Below are 15,527 nucleotides of genomic sequence, written 5' to 3'. Positions count from 1 at the left end.
TTTGGTCATTTTTGAAGATTTTAGAGTACTTTGGTCATTTTCACTTTAGTGGCATTTTGGTAATTTTGATAATTGGGTAATTGGGTGGGTTGGGGTTTACCCATAATAATTGGGTTGGGTTGGATTTGGGTTATAAGGAATTAGTTAAATGAGTTTTAAATGGGTAAATGAGTTTTTTATACCCAACCCAATTATGCCCACCTCAAACCCACTTAAACCCGCCCATTTGCCACCCCTAATTAAATCTGATAAATAATTCTCTGCAATGCGTTCCAGCGTTTCTTTCTTGTCAGGACATTCTTGCACCAACCCCTCTGCAACAAACAAAGAGATTAATCTCCTTACAGGGATGTCAAAGTTCCTAGAAAAGAGCCTAAAGTATGAAAGAAATTCCTTCAAATATACAGCCGATTCTTGATTTGCAAAACTTTCTGACCATGGTGTTTGGTACTGATTGATTTGCTCAAGTACTGCTGACAACTCCTGCACAGTTACACTTTCACCTCGTGATGCACGCGAGGAACATATTATATTTGCTTATAATCGTTCTTGTCAAAACGTAGTACCTAACATTTTATGAACAATCACTCAAGTAGTGAAAAGTGGCTAAGTGTTCAAGCGTGTCTTGTCTTTTTATAACAATTTAAGCTTTAATTATTCACATTTTTTTTTTTTTGGGGTTTTGATAAGATATCGTCATCACTGACGACTGACAAATTCTGCTTTGCCAAAAATTTAAGTACCCGTTTGGTTTAACTTTTAAAGCTTAAAAGTTGGCTTTTCAAAAACGCTGGCTCAAATGTGCGTTTGGTGAGAATAAAAGCCAACTTTTCAGAAAAAGTTGGCTTTTATATGTCTAAAGGATATGCGCGTTTTGGTTTTGGGTCAGTTGAGCTCCATAAATGAAAAGTTAAGTCTGGAGTTTTTATTTATATCCATTGGGAGAGTGAAGTTACAAAATTGCTCTTGACTAAAGGGCAAGGGGTCTTAACACTTCAGAATCACACACGCAGCTCCCTCATCTCATCTGTCTTTACACTTCAGAGAAATTGCCCTCTCATCTCATCTCTCTCTGCGCAGCTCCCTAACAAAGAGATCGGCTCCTCTCAGCTCTGCGTAAGTCTCTCTTTTCTTTTGTCTTGAAAATCTTCTTCCTCTTCTTCTTCTTTCTTCGTCTTCTTCAGCGGGCTTCCTCTGTAAATTTTTTTTTTTTTTTATAATTTAATTTGTGTAATCTGATCTGAGAAATATGTTTTGAAGGGAGAGTTTTGATCAACAAAACACGAAGCAAGGCCGATCTGCTACCAAAAACCGCCAGGTACCAACACTGATCTGAAATTTTTTTTTTTACCTATCTGCTACCAAAAAAACCGCCGATTTGCTACCAAAAAAATTTTCGGATCTTGCATGCTTTGTTCTTGCTAAAGATCTATTTGTTCTGTTGCCGGGTACTGAAAAAAATTTGTGGGTAGATGCTTCGTAATTTTTTTTTTTTTTTTTTTAAATTTTGTGGATGCTCTGTCTAAAGTTCTCTCCCCTGCAAACTCTCATCTCAACTCAACACCCCCTCCCTTTTCTTTATCTTTCATTTCTCTCTCTCAAAAATCTCTCTCTCACTGTGCGTGTTCATGTTTGTGTTTGTGTGTGTCACTGTGTTCGTGCTTGAAGATGGGTTTGTTTTTGTTTTGGGTTTTACAGATTTTTTTAAAAATTTATTATTATTAATTTTTTTTGTGTGGTTCTTGATGCCATCATTGATTCAATAATAGAATGTTAACTTTAATTACTCAGAATGAATGCTTGTTGAGTTATTACTCTGTATTAGTTTTTGGAGATGGGTTTGTTTTTATTTTAGGTTTTACGGATTTTTTTCTTTCTTTCTTTTGTGGTTCATGATGCCATCATTGATTCATATTTGTTGAATGTTAGCTTAATTACTCATAATGAATGTTTGCTGAATGATCATAACGATTATTGGGCTTGTTTGGTTGCTGCATGGTGAGGTGCTGCAGGGTGTGCGTGCTCTGCTGATGTGGGGTGCGTCTGCTGCTGATGGGGCATGCGTGTGCAGCTGCACACGCATGCCCCATCAGTAGCAGACGCACCCCACATCAGCAGAGCACGCACACCCTGCAGCACCTCACCATGCAGCAACCAAACAAGCCCAATAATCGTTATGATCATTCAGCAAACATTCATTATGAGTAATTAAGCTAACATTCAACAAATATGAATCAATGATGGCATCATGAACCACAAAAGAAAGAAAGAAAAAAATCCGTAAAACCTAAAATAAAAACAAACCCATCTCCAAAAACTAATACAGAGTAATAACTCAACAAGCATTCATTCTGAGTAATTAAAGTTAACATTCTATTATTGAATCAATGATGGCATCAAGAACCACACAAAAAAAATTAATAATAATAAATTTTTAAAAAAATCTGTAAAACCCAAAACAAAAACAAACCCATCTTCAAGCACGAACACAGTGACACACACAAACACAAACATGAACACGCACAGTGAGAGAGAGATTTTTGAGAGAGAGAAATGAAAGATAAAGAAAAGGGAGGGGGTGTTGAGTTGAGATGAGAGTTTGCAGGGGAGAGAACTTTAGACAGAGCATCCACAAAATTTAAAAAAAAAAAAAAAAAAATTACGAAGCATCTACCCACAAATTTTTTTCAGTACCCGGCAACAGAACAAATAGATCTTTAGCAAGAACAAAGCATGCAAGATCCGAAAATTTTTTTGGTAGCAAATCGGCGGTTTTTTTGGTAGCAGATAGGTAAAAAAAAAAATTTCAGATCAGTGTTGGTACCTGGCGGTTTTTGGTAGCAGATCGGCCTTGCTTCGTGTTTTGTTGATCAAAACTCTCCCTTCAAAACATATTTCTCAGATCAGATTACACAAATTAAATTATAAAAAAAAAAAAAAATTTACAGAGGAAGCCCGCTGAAGAAGACGAAGAAAGAAGAAGAAGAGGAAGAAGATTTTCAAGACAAAAGAAAAGAGAGACTTACGCAGAGCTGAGAGGAGCCGATCTCTTTGTTAGGGAGCTGCGCAGAGAGAGATGAGATGAGAGGGCAATTTCTCTGAAGTGTAAAGACAGATGAGATGAGGGAGCTGCGTGTGTGATTCTGAAGTGTTAAGACCCCTTGCCCTTTAGTCAAGAGCAATTTTGTAACTTCACTCTCCCAATGGATATAAATAAAAACTCCAGACTTAACTTTTCATTTATGGAGCTCAACTGACCCAAAACCAAAACGCGCATATCCTTTAGACATATAAAAGCCAACTTTTTCTGAAAAGTTGGCTTTTATTCTCACCAAACGCACATTTGAGCCAGCGTTTTTGAAAAGCCAACTTTTAAGCTTTAAAAGTTAAACCAAACGGGTACTTAAATTTTTGGCAAAGCAGAATTTGTCAGTCGTCAGTGATGACGATATCTTATCAAAACCCCAAAAAAAAAAAAATGTGAATAATTAAAGCTTAAATTGTTATAAAAAGACAAGACACGCTTGAACACTTAGCCACTTTTCACTACTTGAGTGATTGTTCATAAAATGTTAGGTACTACGTTTTGACAAGAACGATTATAAGCAAATATAATATGTTCCTCGCGTGCATCACGAGGTGAAAGTGTAACTGTGCAGGAGTTGTCAGCAGTACTTGAGCAAATCAATCAGTACCAAACACCATGGTCAGAAAGTTTTGCAAATCAAGAATCGGCTGTATATTTGAAGGAATTTCTTTCATACTTTAGGCTCTTTTCTAGGAACTTTGACATCCCTGTAAGGAGATTAATCTCTTTGTTTGTTGCAGAGGGGTTGGTGCAAGAATGTCCTGACAAGAAAGAAACGCTGGAACGCATTGCAGAGAATTATTTATCAGATTTAATTAGGGGTGGCAAATGGGCGGGTTTAAGTGGGTTTGAGGTGGGCATAATTGGGTTGGGTATAAAAAACTCATTTACCCATTTAAAACTCATTTAACTAATTCCTTATAACCCAAATCCAACCCAACCCAATTATTATGGGTAAACCCCAACCCACCCAATTACCCAATTATCAAAATTACCAAAATGCCACTAAAGTGAAAATGACCAAAGTACTCTAAAATCTTCAAAAATGACCAAACTGCCCCCAAAACCTGAAAATTACCAAAATACCACCAAAACAAAAAAAAAAAGACCAAAATACCTCCAAAATCCAGAAAATGACCAAAATACCCCAAAAATCCAAAAAATGACCAAAATAACCCTGAAAGCCAAAAATTACCAAAATACCCCCTAGAACCTAAAAAATGACCAAAATATCCCCAAAACCTTAAAATTACCAAAATACCCTCCAAAACCTAAAAAATGACCAATATACCCCCAAAACCTAAAAAATGACCAAAATACCCCCGAGAACCTAAAAAATGACCAAAATACCCCTAAAACCAAAAAAATGACCAAAATACTCCTGAAACCTAAAAATTACCAAAATACCCCCAAAACCCATAAAATTACCAAAATATCCCTAAAACCAAAAATGATAAAAATACCCCCGAAACCTAAAAATGACCAAAATACCCCTAAAACCTAAAAATGATCAAAATACCCCCCAAAACCCAAAAAATGACCAAAATACCCCCAAAACCTAAAAATTATGCTGCAAAAAGATTAGGTGTGGCTTCTTCTCCAGTGGTTAGAGGAGGACGTGGAAGAGCTGCCCCACGTGCCCGAGGTTCACGTGGGCGTGGTCGTCTTGGACGTGGACAATCATCTGGTGAACAAGGTTAAGATTGGTAATCTTGCCTGTTCATTGTATGTGAATTAACGTGGTATCTAATTGTTTATTGTTTATGGTCCAATCCCATTACTTGAGGATTTTGACTCTGCATTCTGTTTATAGAACTTCCAATAGATACATGCTGAGTTCATCGGTGGATGATAGTAATATGTAACATCAATTTTGGTTTCTTAATAGTAGTTATTTTCCTCTTCTCTATGGATACGATGAAGTCTTTTTTATTTTTTTCACTAGTCTTTCATGCCATTCTGTCAACTCGAGGCAGCAACTATATTTTTTCCAAAAATCTGTTCAAAATAAGCAGAAACTCCCGAGGTTGTTACGTGATATGTTTCCCAAAAGCACTTTATGAGCAAGGTGTCCTTGAGCGCAACTTTTAGCAGTTATACTTACAGAGCAATAAAATACTTGTCTGTTTTTTTTTTTTTTGGGTGAGGAAATATGAAGTCTAATTAAGATGATTAAAATTGGTTGTAGTTTAAGGGTACAAGTTTACTTATGTTGCATTTGGGGAAAAAAAAATGCTGATTTTTTTTACTATTTAGCTTATTTTTGCTACTATTTAGTTTATTTTTGTTATTGTTCATAGGTTTCATTACACTTTTTGGTGTTATTTATGAGTTTTACTGTATTATTTCAACTACTTTTTAACTTTATTTACAGTATTTTCAGCAAATAAAATTTCAATTTCAATAAAATAAGCGATTCTTAAATAGACTCTTAATATCTTTTATTGGATTTAAATTTTGAAAAACCTATTATTAGATTATATTTTCTTTTTGTATATAAAATTCGATTGATATAAAATTTGACATATATATCAAGAGCGTAAAAAATATATAATTTAACAATTAAATTTTTAAATATGTAGCTAAGTTAATTTTTTTAGAAGGAAATTGTAACCTTAACCTACAAAGAGGTTTATTGTCAAATTTTGTCCTCCCTCTCATTATATAGGATTAGGATACATTAAAGCATACATGAAAAAATTAATGACATGTTTCATAAACTAAACCAAAATTGACCTAAAATATTAACGTGTATTATTCAGAATAAGTGCTATTAGACATAATATGTGTATTATTCAGAATAAGTGCTAATAGATATATTAGAATTATTCAACAGGTTAATAAATAATTAGGATAAAATATTTTTCAATAATATTTCCACATCTTCTGTGTCTTGTACTATTGACCGGTATGCAATATACCTCATTGTACAATCTTAGCCAAAATCTCAAAACTATCCTATCTTACCCAATATTGGTTTTTTGTACATGTGACTTCTGAATTGTAGGTATTTATATTTCGATTGATGCAACTATTCACCTCTCTCTCTCTCTCTCTCTCTCTCTCTCTCAATTTTGTAAAAAATAATTTTAATTTTGGAAATTGCAAAAAAGAATTTCTAGTTAGCTTAACTGTAAAATTTCTTATAGTTGAATAAGAGATATGTAACGATCCCCGCTTACATAAAAAATCAATTAAATATCTTGGTTAGATAATAAAGAGCGTTCATCAAGAGTATACGTTATAAATTGAAATTCTCTCCAAAAAAAAAAAAAAAAAATTATGCTTACCAAATATTAAAAACTTTGATTGAAAACTCCACTCTATCATCTTATTATGTTATACCAAACTTTGGATTACAATTCAAGTTCTATTCATGTGCTGTCAACAAACTAATGAATAAAGGAAAAATTATTATATTATAACTTCATCATTTATTGTGATAATAATTTTTATTCTTATGCAATCACCATTATAGTGTACCAAATGTGTCCTTAGAGTAAAAGATCTTATAATTCATTTCCGAAACAGCTATAAGGATTCAAATTAGCATTTCAAGCTATAATGTCCACTGATAATCCCCTTGCCCCTAGTGGCCGATAGTCTTTCTATGAATCGGTTAAACTCCTCTTCCCTGCACATCAAGTTAATTCTTGCAAACTTTTGATGGGCACCGCAAATCTTCCCACTTTTTCCAATGATCTTTAATCCTCTTAAAAATTCGTTACAATCCTCTGTGTCATCTTTTGTCTCCAACCATGCATAGGCTGTTGGAGAAACAAGAAAACAATTATGTTAGAACATATGCCTTTTCTCTATGTTTTCTTATGAAAAGGGAAACAAAAAAGGAAAAGAAAAGAAAAGAAAAGGAAAACGCTAAAAAATACTATCTATTTTATTATAAAATACCTATAAATGATAACGAATATGATTGTTGTCACTTCATCAATATAATAAATTAATTTGAATGAATGATGCCATAGCTACATTTTACATGTCTTTATAAACTGATTCATCAATTTTTAAAATAAAAAAAAAATATTAATTAAAAATTAATTTGTTGTGTTGTAGATATGGAACCAACACATTCTTGTTACATCAATTTATAAGTATCTTGCAATAAAATTCATAGTAGCTTAGCTTTAATCTTTTCCTAATTTGTTTTTATTTTGATATTATTTTTTAATGTTTATTTTGTAAAAATTAGGCTAAAATACTAATTGCATCCTCTAAAGTTGACTGAAATTCATTTCAATCCTATAATTTCACTTTTACTCAATTGTATTCTATGAGTTTCAAATTTATTCAATTTAGGTCTTTTGTCCAATTCCATTAAAAAAAATTTCTCTAAAGTATGCAATTAAATAATGAATAAATAAATTAAATAAATTCTCAAATAAAAAATTCACAAAATATTTGTATTAATTTTATACTTTTTTATTTATAAAAATAATAAATTTGTATGACATTTTTTTTAAAAAAATTGGGAAGAATGCTGAATTGAATATATGCTGCATTTTTGTATAAATTGAACATAACATACGTACCGGACAAGGTTTCAGTGAGCTTGCCACTGAAGAGGCAGTGCTGTTGTGGATACTTGGACAAAATCAGATGTTCACTATTTTGAATAGTTTCCCTTAATTTCTGCCATCTTTTAGATAGGATATTTCGTGCATATTTAAAGAAGTTCTCTGATTTGACAGACCCAACATTTTGGATGCCATTACAAACAACTTCAATGATTTTTGCAGCCCTGAACTGTGATTCTTTTGATACACCAATTGAGCTGATTGTTATGTATTCAATCATCTTCTTAGCAATATCTTTATCCTTAACAAGAGCCCAACTTTAATACAAAGAAATGGCAAAGCATCAATTAGTTAACAATTGAGGTAGTACCACCGAAATATAATACAACCATCTCTATTTAGTCTAAATTATAGGTTTGGTTTCTAAAATTGGGAATAAGTTGGATTTTGATCATATATATTAAATGTTAAAAGTATTGTTTCTATCCTTATAGTTTGCACGAGTTATAGTTTTTTGTCCTTAAACTTTAAAAAGGTTGTTTTTTTGTCTCTAAAATTTTTAATTAAAGACATTAATTTCATTAGTTTAGAGGAAAATATAGGGACTAATTAAAAAAGAAATTTTCTCAAATGTTTGCCGAAAAAAGATTTTTTTTCCAATTTTTAAGAATAAAAAATATAACATTTTTAATAGGGATAAAAAGCAAAATCCATTCAAACTTTAGGAGCGAAAACAATATTTTAGTCAAAATTTATAAAGTTCCATTTTAGTCCCAAAGCATAGGGTTGGTTCAATTTCATTACCTAGCTTATAGCTTATATATGTGGTCATTCGATTTGGTTACTCAAAATGAGGCATCTTAATATCTTAATAGTCACATAGAAAGAAAAATAAATGATGGGACTAAATTCTTCCATTTTAAAATTTTAAATTTAAAGGACCAAAATCAAACCCATCAAATTTCAGAAAAAATTTATAATTTAGCATTTTTTAAGATTTTATTTATTTTTTATTTTTTATTTTTTTTATCAAAAGTCAAAAGCACTCAAGTATAAATCTTAAATAGATTGTTATTTTTATTCTACGTACTATTTTCAAATTCCAACCAAATTTGAAATGTCCTAGGGGGCGAAAAGTTCAAGATGATTTCTTTTTTTGGGAAAACAATTGTAAACATCAATAATGACCTATACAAAAATCTATCAGAAAAATAATAATAATAAAAACCTATAAATTTGTAGTGAATACTTTTAAACTGACTTATACACTAGCTAGCTAGCAATAGCATAGAACATCCATAATATTAAGATGCTCACCCAATGCGGGAACCGGCATGTCCTGTGCATTTGGAAATTGTAAAGAGCATGTTATCATAATCAGCTGCACCGGTAATAGCTGTGAATTGTGGCCAGTAGTAAGCAAAGTCATAGATGAGTTTTCCATTTCCATTGCCAGTACGGTTCATCACCACTGCTTCTCTGAGAGTTCCATCTGGGTTGTTTGGTGAATTCACCACCTCTATGTATGCTCCTTTCTTGTTAAACTTATATGCATCACCCTCCCATTTGTACAGCTCTGACCTTAGGAAACCTGCCACTTCAGCATATGACTACAGCCAATAATTAGTTACCATTTCAATTATTTGACTATGTATATATGCATGCAAGTATCATACTATTTTCCCAAAAAGGTTAGAGACACACTCTACTCTGTCTCAAAATATTGAAGCAGCAACATATAAGATCTATCATTAAACCCCTTTAATATTAATGTTTTTCCTTTTTCAATGTAAGTAATATATCAGTTAATTATAGTCTAGCAACAATAACACATAAATAATTACATCAAATTAAGATGTTAAGCAATGGGGGTCTAACCGAGTAGTAAGGGGCAGAAGACACAACACTAACTGGCTCAGGGCCACCAGGAGTCGTGAAAGCGTAAAGCAAAGCTTGTAAGAGCTGTGATGATCCTGTCCCTACCACGATGTACCGATCATCCGTCACTGCATTTCCCACCACACCATGCAATCTCCTTATTGCTGCGCCTAGTTCAGGCTCCAAAAACCAGCATACATTGTTACCATCACTGAAATAGCTCAGTAAGTCACCCCCACCAATTGTCACATTATACTTATCACTCATCTTTTTCCAGAATGGCTCAAACATCATTGGATCGCCCCTTTTACATTAAGGAGAAAAAATCAATATAAGTAATAATTCAATACCCTGCACTTCTAAGAGAGAATCAAAATATTTCAGTTACATGATAGTTTTACTCATTGGCATTTGGTACAATAAGTCAATAACTAAGAAAAGAGTATAAAATTAGTACTTGTAAGGAGAATAACCCCAATCGTAGTGGCAAAGAATAGTTTGGGACAATATGAGTGTTAAGATTTTGTGTGATTATTGAATGAAGAGTGGAAGCATGAAAAAGAAAGTGAACATGAAAATTTATGCAGTTTAACTTGACTACTTACGTCTACAAATTAAAAGTTCACACCATGAACATCTACATATTCTATTAAGAACTTGTGTCACAGTAAACCCAATTTACATAGAGTTTGTATATTAGAAAAAGCTTGGCTAATCTTAGACTAATCATATGCCAACCCAAATGTAAGTTGCTTGTTCTATGAGTACATGGACATAAAATTGGTATAAGCCACTTTAGCCATAATACATCTTACAATAAGTAATGTTAGAGACATTTTCTTTTACAACTTAATTGGCTTAAGCCCCAAAAAAAAAAAAAAAAAAAGGCACCCACACCATTTTTGAGAGAGAGAGAGAGAGAGAGAGAGAGAGAGATTGTGTGGAGAGAGAGAGAGAATTGTTGGTACTCGGCCCCACTTGAGTTGAGTTTTTTACAAAAATTCCACTGAACTAATTTTTGTTAAATCAAACACAAAAACTTGTTTTCATTTTTTGTTCTCAAACCCACATGTTTGCAGCAAAAAAGAATATGATTTTCTAAATGACAGTTGGCTTTGTACACTAAAGAAGAATTTACTATCAATTTGTGCATATATATTCAACGGTTATTTGAGGATTTATAAAACGTCAAATTCCATTTTTTATAAACAATTGATTTAAAATGTATTAAGAAGAAATTATTTTGTATCTTTTGTTTTATTTATATTTTGCTAATGTTGAATGAATACCACTTTTATTTTTCATATTATATTTACTCTTAATCATAATATATTTTTTTTTTTTTTCATTCTTGAATTATGAAAAATTTTAAGTTTATGCTAGGTCCACTAAATTCCTAGTTTTATCTCTACCACGAGAGTATTACTAATGAATAATGCTAAAAATACAAACTATTTTATAAAAATTTTTATAAATTGTTAATGTGGTGAGTAATTATTGACAAATGAAAAATTAAAAAGTGATATTAATGATGGGCCTAGATGAAAACCAATAAGAGATTGGTCACATTAACATTTTGTAAAAATATTTTAAAATAGTTTGTGGCTATAGCATTATTCATTACTTATGAGATTCAACCCTAGCTAGCATGCACCTCCACCCACCAAACCCACTTGAAAGTACACCCATTGACGACACTGCACTCCAATAATTTTCATGAAATCGAAGGTTTCATTGTAATAGAACGAACTGGATTGAAGCAGAAAATTAAGGGTGATAATTAAGACTTACAAACTAAGATTGAGAACTGAGTCTGAAGAGCTAAGACTTGAAGTCCTTGTGCCATTAGCTGTGGCTGCTACTAGAGACTTTGTAGATACCATTTTGTCTCTGTGGGAAAGGAATCTGAATAAAAGATATATGTAGTCTAGCTTTTAATTAATGTTCAGAGCTTGTGTTGGGATGATGGGATACAAGGATGTGTTAATCAGCTTCTAATCTATATATTTATCGATGATGATGGGGTTGGTGCACCAACCCTATAGCAAAGTACTGATCTGGCTTACTATCCTTAAAATTAGTTTTGCATTAAAGTTTATAATCCTGTTGGATTTTTTTTACAAATTATTAATATGATAAATTTTTATGGGTTCTTATTTGCACCTACAACTAAAATCACTTTTCAACTTACTAATAATCATTCGGCACATTTGGAATTTGTAATGGAATATGGAAAGAAATAATTGGTGCACTTTAGGTCTTTAGCTTGCCAATAAATATGAAACACTTCAGTGTATAACATTAAATTAGGAAATTTCATGCTTTTCTTGAAGGTTTGGATAAAGTTGTTATATTTGACAAGTTGTGATTGGTGGAGCATGTATTGGAAACTTAAACACAAAAAGTAAGATATAAGCTAGATTTGTATTCACAATTATGAATTATCCATTTTCATTAGCTCACTAGATTATGTGTTTATTATTTTTTGTTTTGTAAGTTGTAAACAGACATCCTTCCAAAAAGAAGTTTAGAGGACTTAAAGTTCTTTATTTTTTATTTTTTAATGGACTGAACACATATGGAGGCCAGATGCATTAACTTTAAATGGACATTTTTATATTTAAATATTACTTAAAATAATATTTAGCTAGTATTTTATATATTATAATTTTTTGATGAAAATAACATAATTTTAATCTCTACATTTTTTGGATCATAGTTAATTTAGTCCATACATTTTGGTACGAGTCTATTTTATTTTTAACTTGTAGATAATTTGGTTCTAACCATCTACTCAATAACGAAAAATGCCTACATTTCACACATCGTGCACAATTGGCACAACTGACACTAACATGACTAATAATAAAATAATAAAATAAATTATAAAAATCCCACATCATCATTTTTAAATTGAAAAAGAAATTATAAAAAAAAAATTATTTCCTCAAATTTTGAAGGTAGAAAAGAAAAATTCAGGAATAGTGCCAAATTTTCTTGCACTTTTTTGGCAACCAAACACACACAAAGAAAATCTATTTCTATATAGGAATAAAGAGAAAGTCAAGTAATATATAGTTCCTTAGGTGTAATACATTAGATTGCCTAATTAAATTCAAACACATATATGCATTGATCAATGAAACATAGGAAATATTATTTCTTTCTAAGGACAATTTACCAATAAAACTATATCTTTGAATTTAATTGGAAAATTTAGAGTGAACTATACTTTATAATGAACCTCTTGAGTTCCAATGGAGATCAATGGAATAAACAGGAAAATGAATGACAGTGAGTGAAAAATTGACTTAATTTGAGGTAGTTATCCTCCCAAAAAATGCAAAAAAGAAGAAGAAGAGAACTTTAGAGAAGAAGTCCAGAAAATTGCATCATTGATGATATATCAACTCTTATAAAATCAATATGTAACAAATTATTTTGGTAACTAATTATCTATGCAAGTCTTGCTTGTCTACTTTGATCATATCCTTGAATTCACATGCATGCACGCATATGTGATGCTGGTAGGTTGGACTAGCTAGGCTTGGCTTGGGTTCCTTACATACCTAAGTTGCACACACTAGAAATGAAGTTACTAAAATTTCCATGTGACATAATCTTATAAGCTGACACTAGGTTCATTTGGCTAACTCGTTGCCGCATGACTACAAGAGAAATATAAGAGATAAGATACCAGTTTAAGATATTACAAAAATGAACCCAATAATTTAGAAGTTAAAACTTTCAGAAGGCCAAACAAATTAGCCAATCAGATGATTCTAAGCCTAAAACTTATCGAAACAAAACAAAATATATAAGACCACTACAAATAAATATAAGGGAGAGATAAGGTACACTTAAGAGAATAATCCATGACTATAGTTGTTGAAATCAAAAGATTCAGAGCTTGATAAGGGTGTTCTTGCAAAAGATTTAATGTATGACACACAAGGAGGCCGACAGTTCCTATGGACCTGTGAGCTTCATGTGCATATACGGAAGGACAAAAGCAATGACACCATAAGCCGACAACCCCACCATGATACTCGATGGGCACTTCCATAAGCCGATGGAGAACCTTCGGACAAAGCAGGTGGCCGACCGGGGTGAATAGGCCCATCCCTATGAATGTCTATACATGGAAATATCTTGTATTCAATAACCAATCCTAATCAAAGGAATCTCTACAAGGAAAGGATCTCGTAAAATACGAGTATTAATGAGAGTCTTCTCTAGAAGGAAATACTTTCTCCACCAAGAAACGAAGGTCAAATCTACACTACTATAAAAATTCCAAAACCCTCACAAATCAAGGTATGCGTAATTCTCCTAGCTCTGGCATTCTAGAGTTGTAGAAATTCTCTCTAACTTAACCTTCGGAGGGTATTTGGCCAGTACCACACCGGTACTCTCTGCAAGGTCTTCTTTGTTTATATTCGCAGGTTTTGTCTAGAGTACAGGAGGATTGTGTAGCTCACTAACGATTTTTGTCATCATCAGAGCCTAGAGAAATATATGACTACACAATAGAGAAATATAAGTGAAAGATTGGTTACGCTCAAAAGTATAATCCATGGCAGTGTTTGTGAAGATAGCTATAGCAAATAGTGGAGCCATATCAATCACATTTAATTTCAAGCATTGCTTCGAACATAAAATAAAAAAAAAAACTTCTCAATCATACATCAATGCATGAAATTGCACAAAGGGTATCCAAAATACCGTATTTGATTATACAAGCAGCATAAGAAGAATTCCTACCAGTTTATGCATCATCTTCCAATGTAACTCTACTTTTCCTGCAATATACACCAGTTTCAAAAACACAATATGAAACATATTATGTGTTTAGAATATAAAGGTACAAAATTGTGCTACAAAAACTAACCTTTTTGAAACCAAAAAAATAAAAAACTGAATTGTTAGTATATCAAAGACAAAGGAAAAGAAGGAATAGGTTGAGTAGAAGATTGTTCCTATTTCCATCTTAAGCTATTTGTCGATGGAGAAATCACTTGAAGAGGGCAATGTCAACAAACATAATTAAGATAATCACAACTGAAAGGTAAATTTTCTAACCACGTCCTCTCCCTAAACGGAGTCTGAGACAATATAATGCCAAAAGAATGCACTAAATTAACAACAATATTTCCAGTGAGAACCATCTAACTTTCAAAGTTCCCACCACTCCATGACACATAATACAAATGACCAAATTCAAGACTCTTATTGCACAATACTGAAAAATGTGAGAAAATAATAGCATAGAGATACTGACCATAATCTTATTTAATAAAATATCTAGCCCTTTCAATTAAAAAGATAACTTAGCTTGAGGTTGGGACACCAAACATCAAATACCCAAAGCTTTTATATATGAAACTGGACATAAGAAATTAAGAGAGATCTTGATACTGCAGGGAAGAGAGTCATGGGTGAGAAGGGAGTGAATGGAATAAGTCGACTATATTGTTCTAGGTCTAGGGTTTTATTTTTTAATAGTAGCATATTCTAATTTTTTTTTAGTGTGTTTTAATTTAAAATAGAAAAATAATAAATAAAATGATTGATGATGAGGAAATTTGTGAGGCTTCCAAAGCTTATGAGTCAACATATAATGAAGTCAACAGAAAGTCCTAGGCTTCGGTTTTATAGTATACTAGTCGCTAACCCGTGCGATGCACGGGAATAGCTATAGAATGAGTTTCAAAAAAAAAAAAAAAAGGCTTTTTTTTTTAGTTGGAGAGTAAGCAAAAATGCATGAATTAAAAAAAAAAAGAAAAAAAAGAAAAAAAAGTATTGAATGAAATAACACAAAGTTTTATTAGTTAGGCAAAAGAACAATATTGTTTATTTATTAGTTTGTGGGAAGGAATAAGAGTCTTACATAATGACTAATGTAAGATTTATTATTTTCTTCCATATTGTGTGTTTATTGTTATATGTTTGTTTGTTGTTGCTTTTATTTTTAAATATATATTTTATAATTGTTTTGATTGTATGGTAGAAAAAAGAAATAAACATAT

At 32.0% G+C, this 15,527-nt stretch overlaps 1 protein-coding gene across 1 annotated transcript; it reads right to left on the bottom strand.

Moving 5' to 3' along the window:
- Window positions 1-6,634: 6,634 nt before the first annotated feature.
- On the bottom strand, window positions 6,635-11,381 carry LOC112013773 (L-tryptophan--pyruvate aminotransferase 1). Its single transcript, XM_065781250.1, has 5 exons — window positions 11,290-11,381; window positions 9,499-9,802; window positions 8,938-9,230; window positions 7,636-7,937; window positions 6,635-6,855 (listed from the first exon to the last, which is right to left on the bottom strand). The coding sequence occupies exons 1-5, from the start codon at window positions 11,379-11,381 to the stop codon at window positions 6,635-6,637; spliced, it is 1,212 nt and encodes a 403-aa protein (XP_065637322.1).
- Between the last annotated feature and the right edge of the window lie 4,146 nt (window positions 11,382-15,527).

Source organism: Quercus suber, unplaced genomic scaffold (assembly GCF_002906115.3).
Source record: "Quercus suber isolate HL8 unplaced genomic scaffold, Cork oak 2.0 scaffold_14, whole genome shotgun sequence".
NCBI lineage: Eukaryota > Viridiplantae > Streptophyta > Magnoliopsida > Fagales > Fagaceae > Quercus > Quercus suber.
The sequence above is the reverse complement of the archived record's forward strand: the minus strand, read 5'-3'. Positions and strand labels throughout refer to the sequence as shown.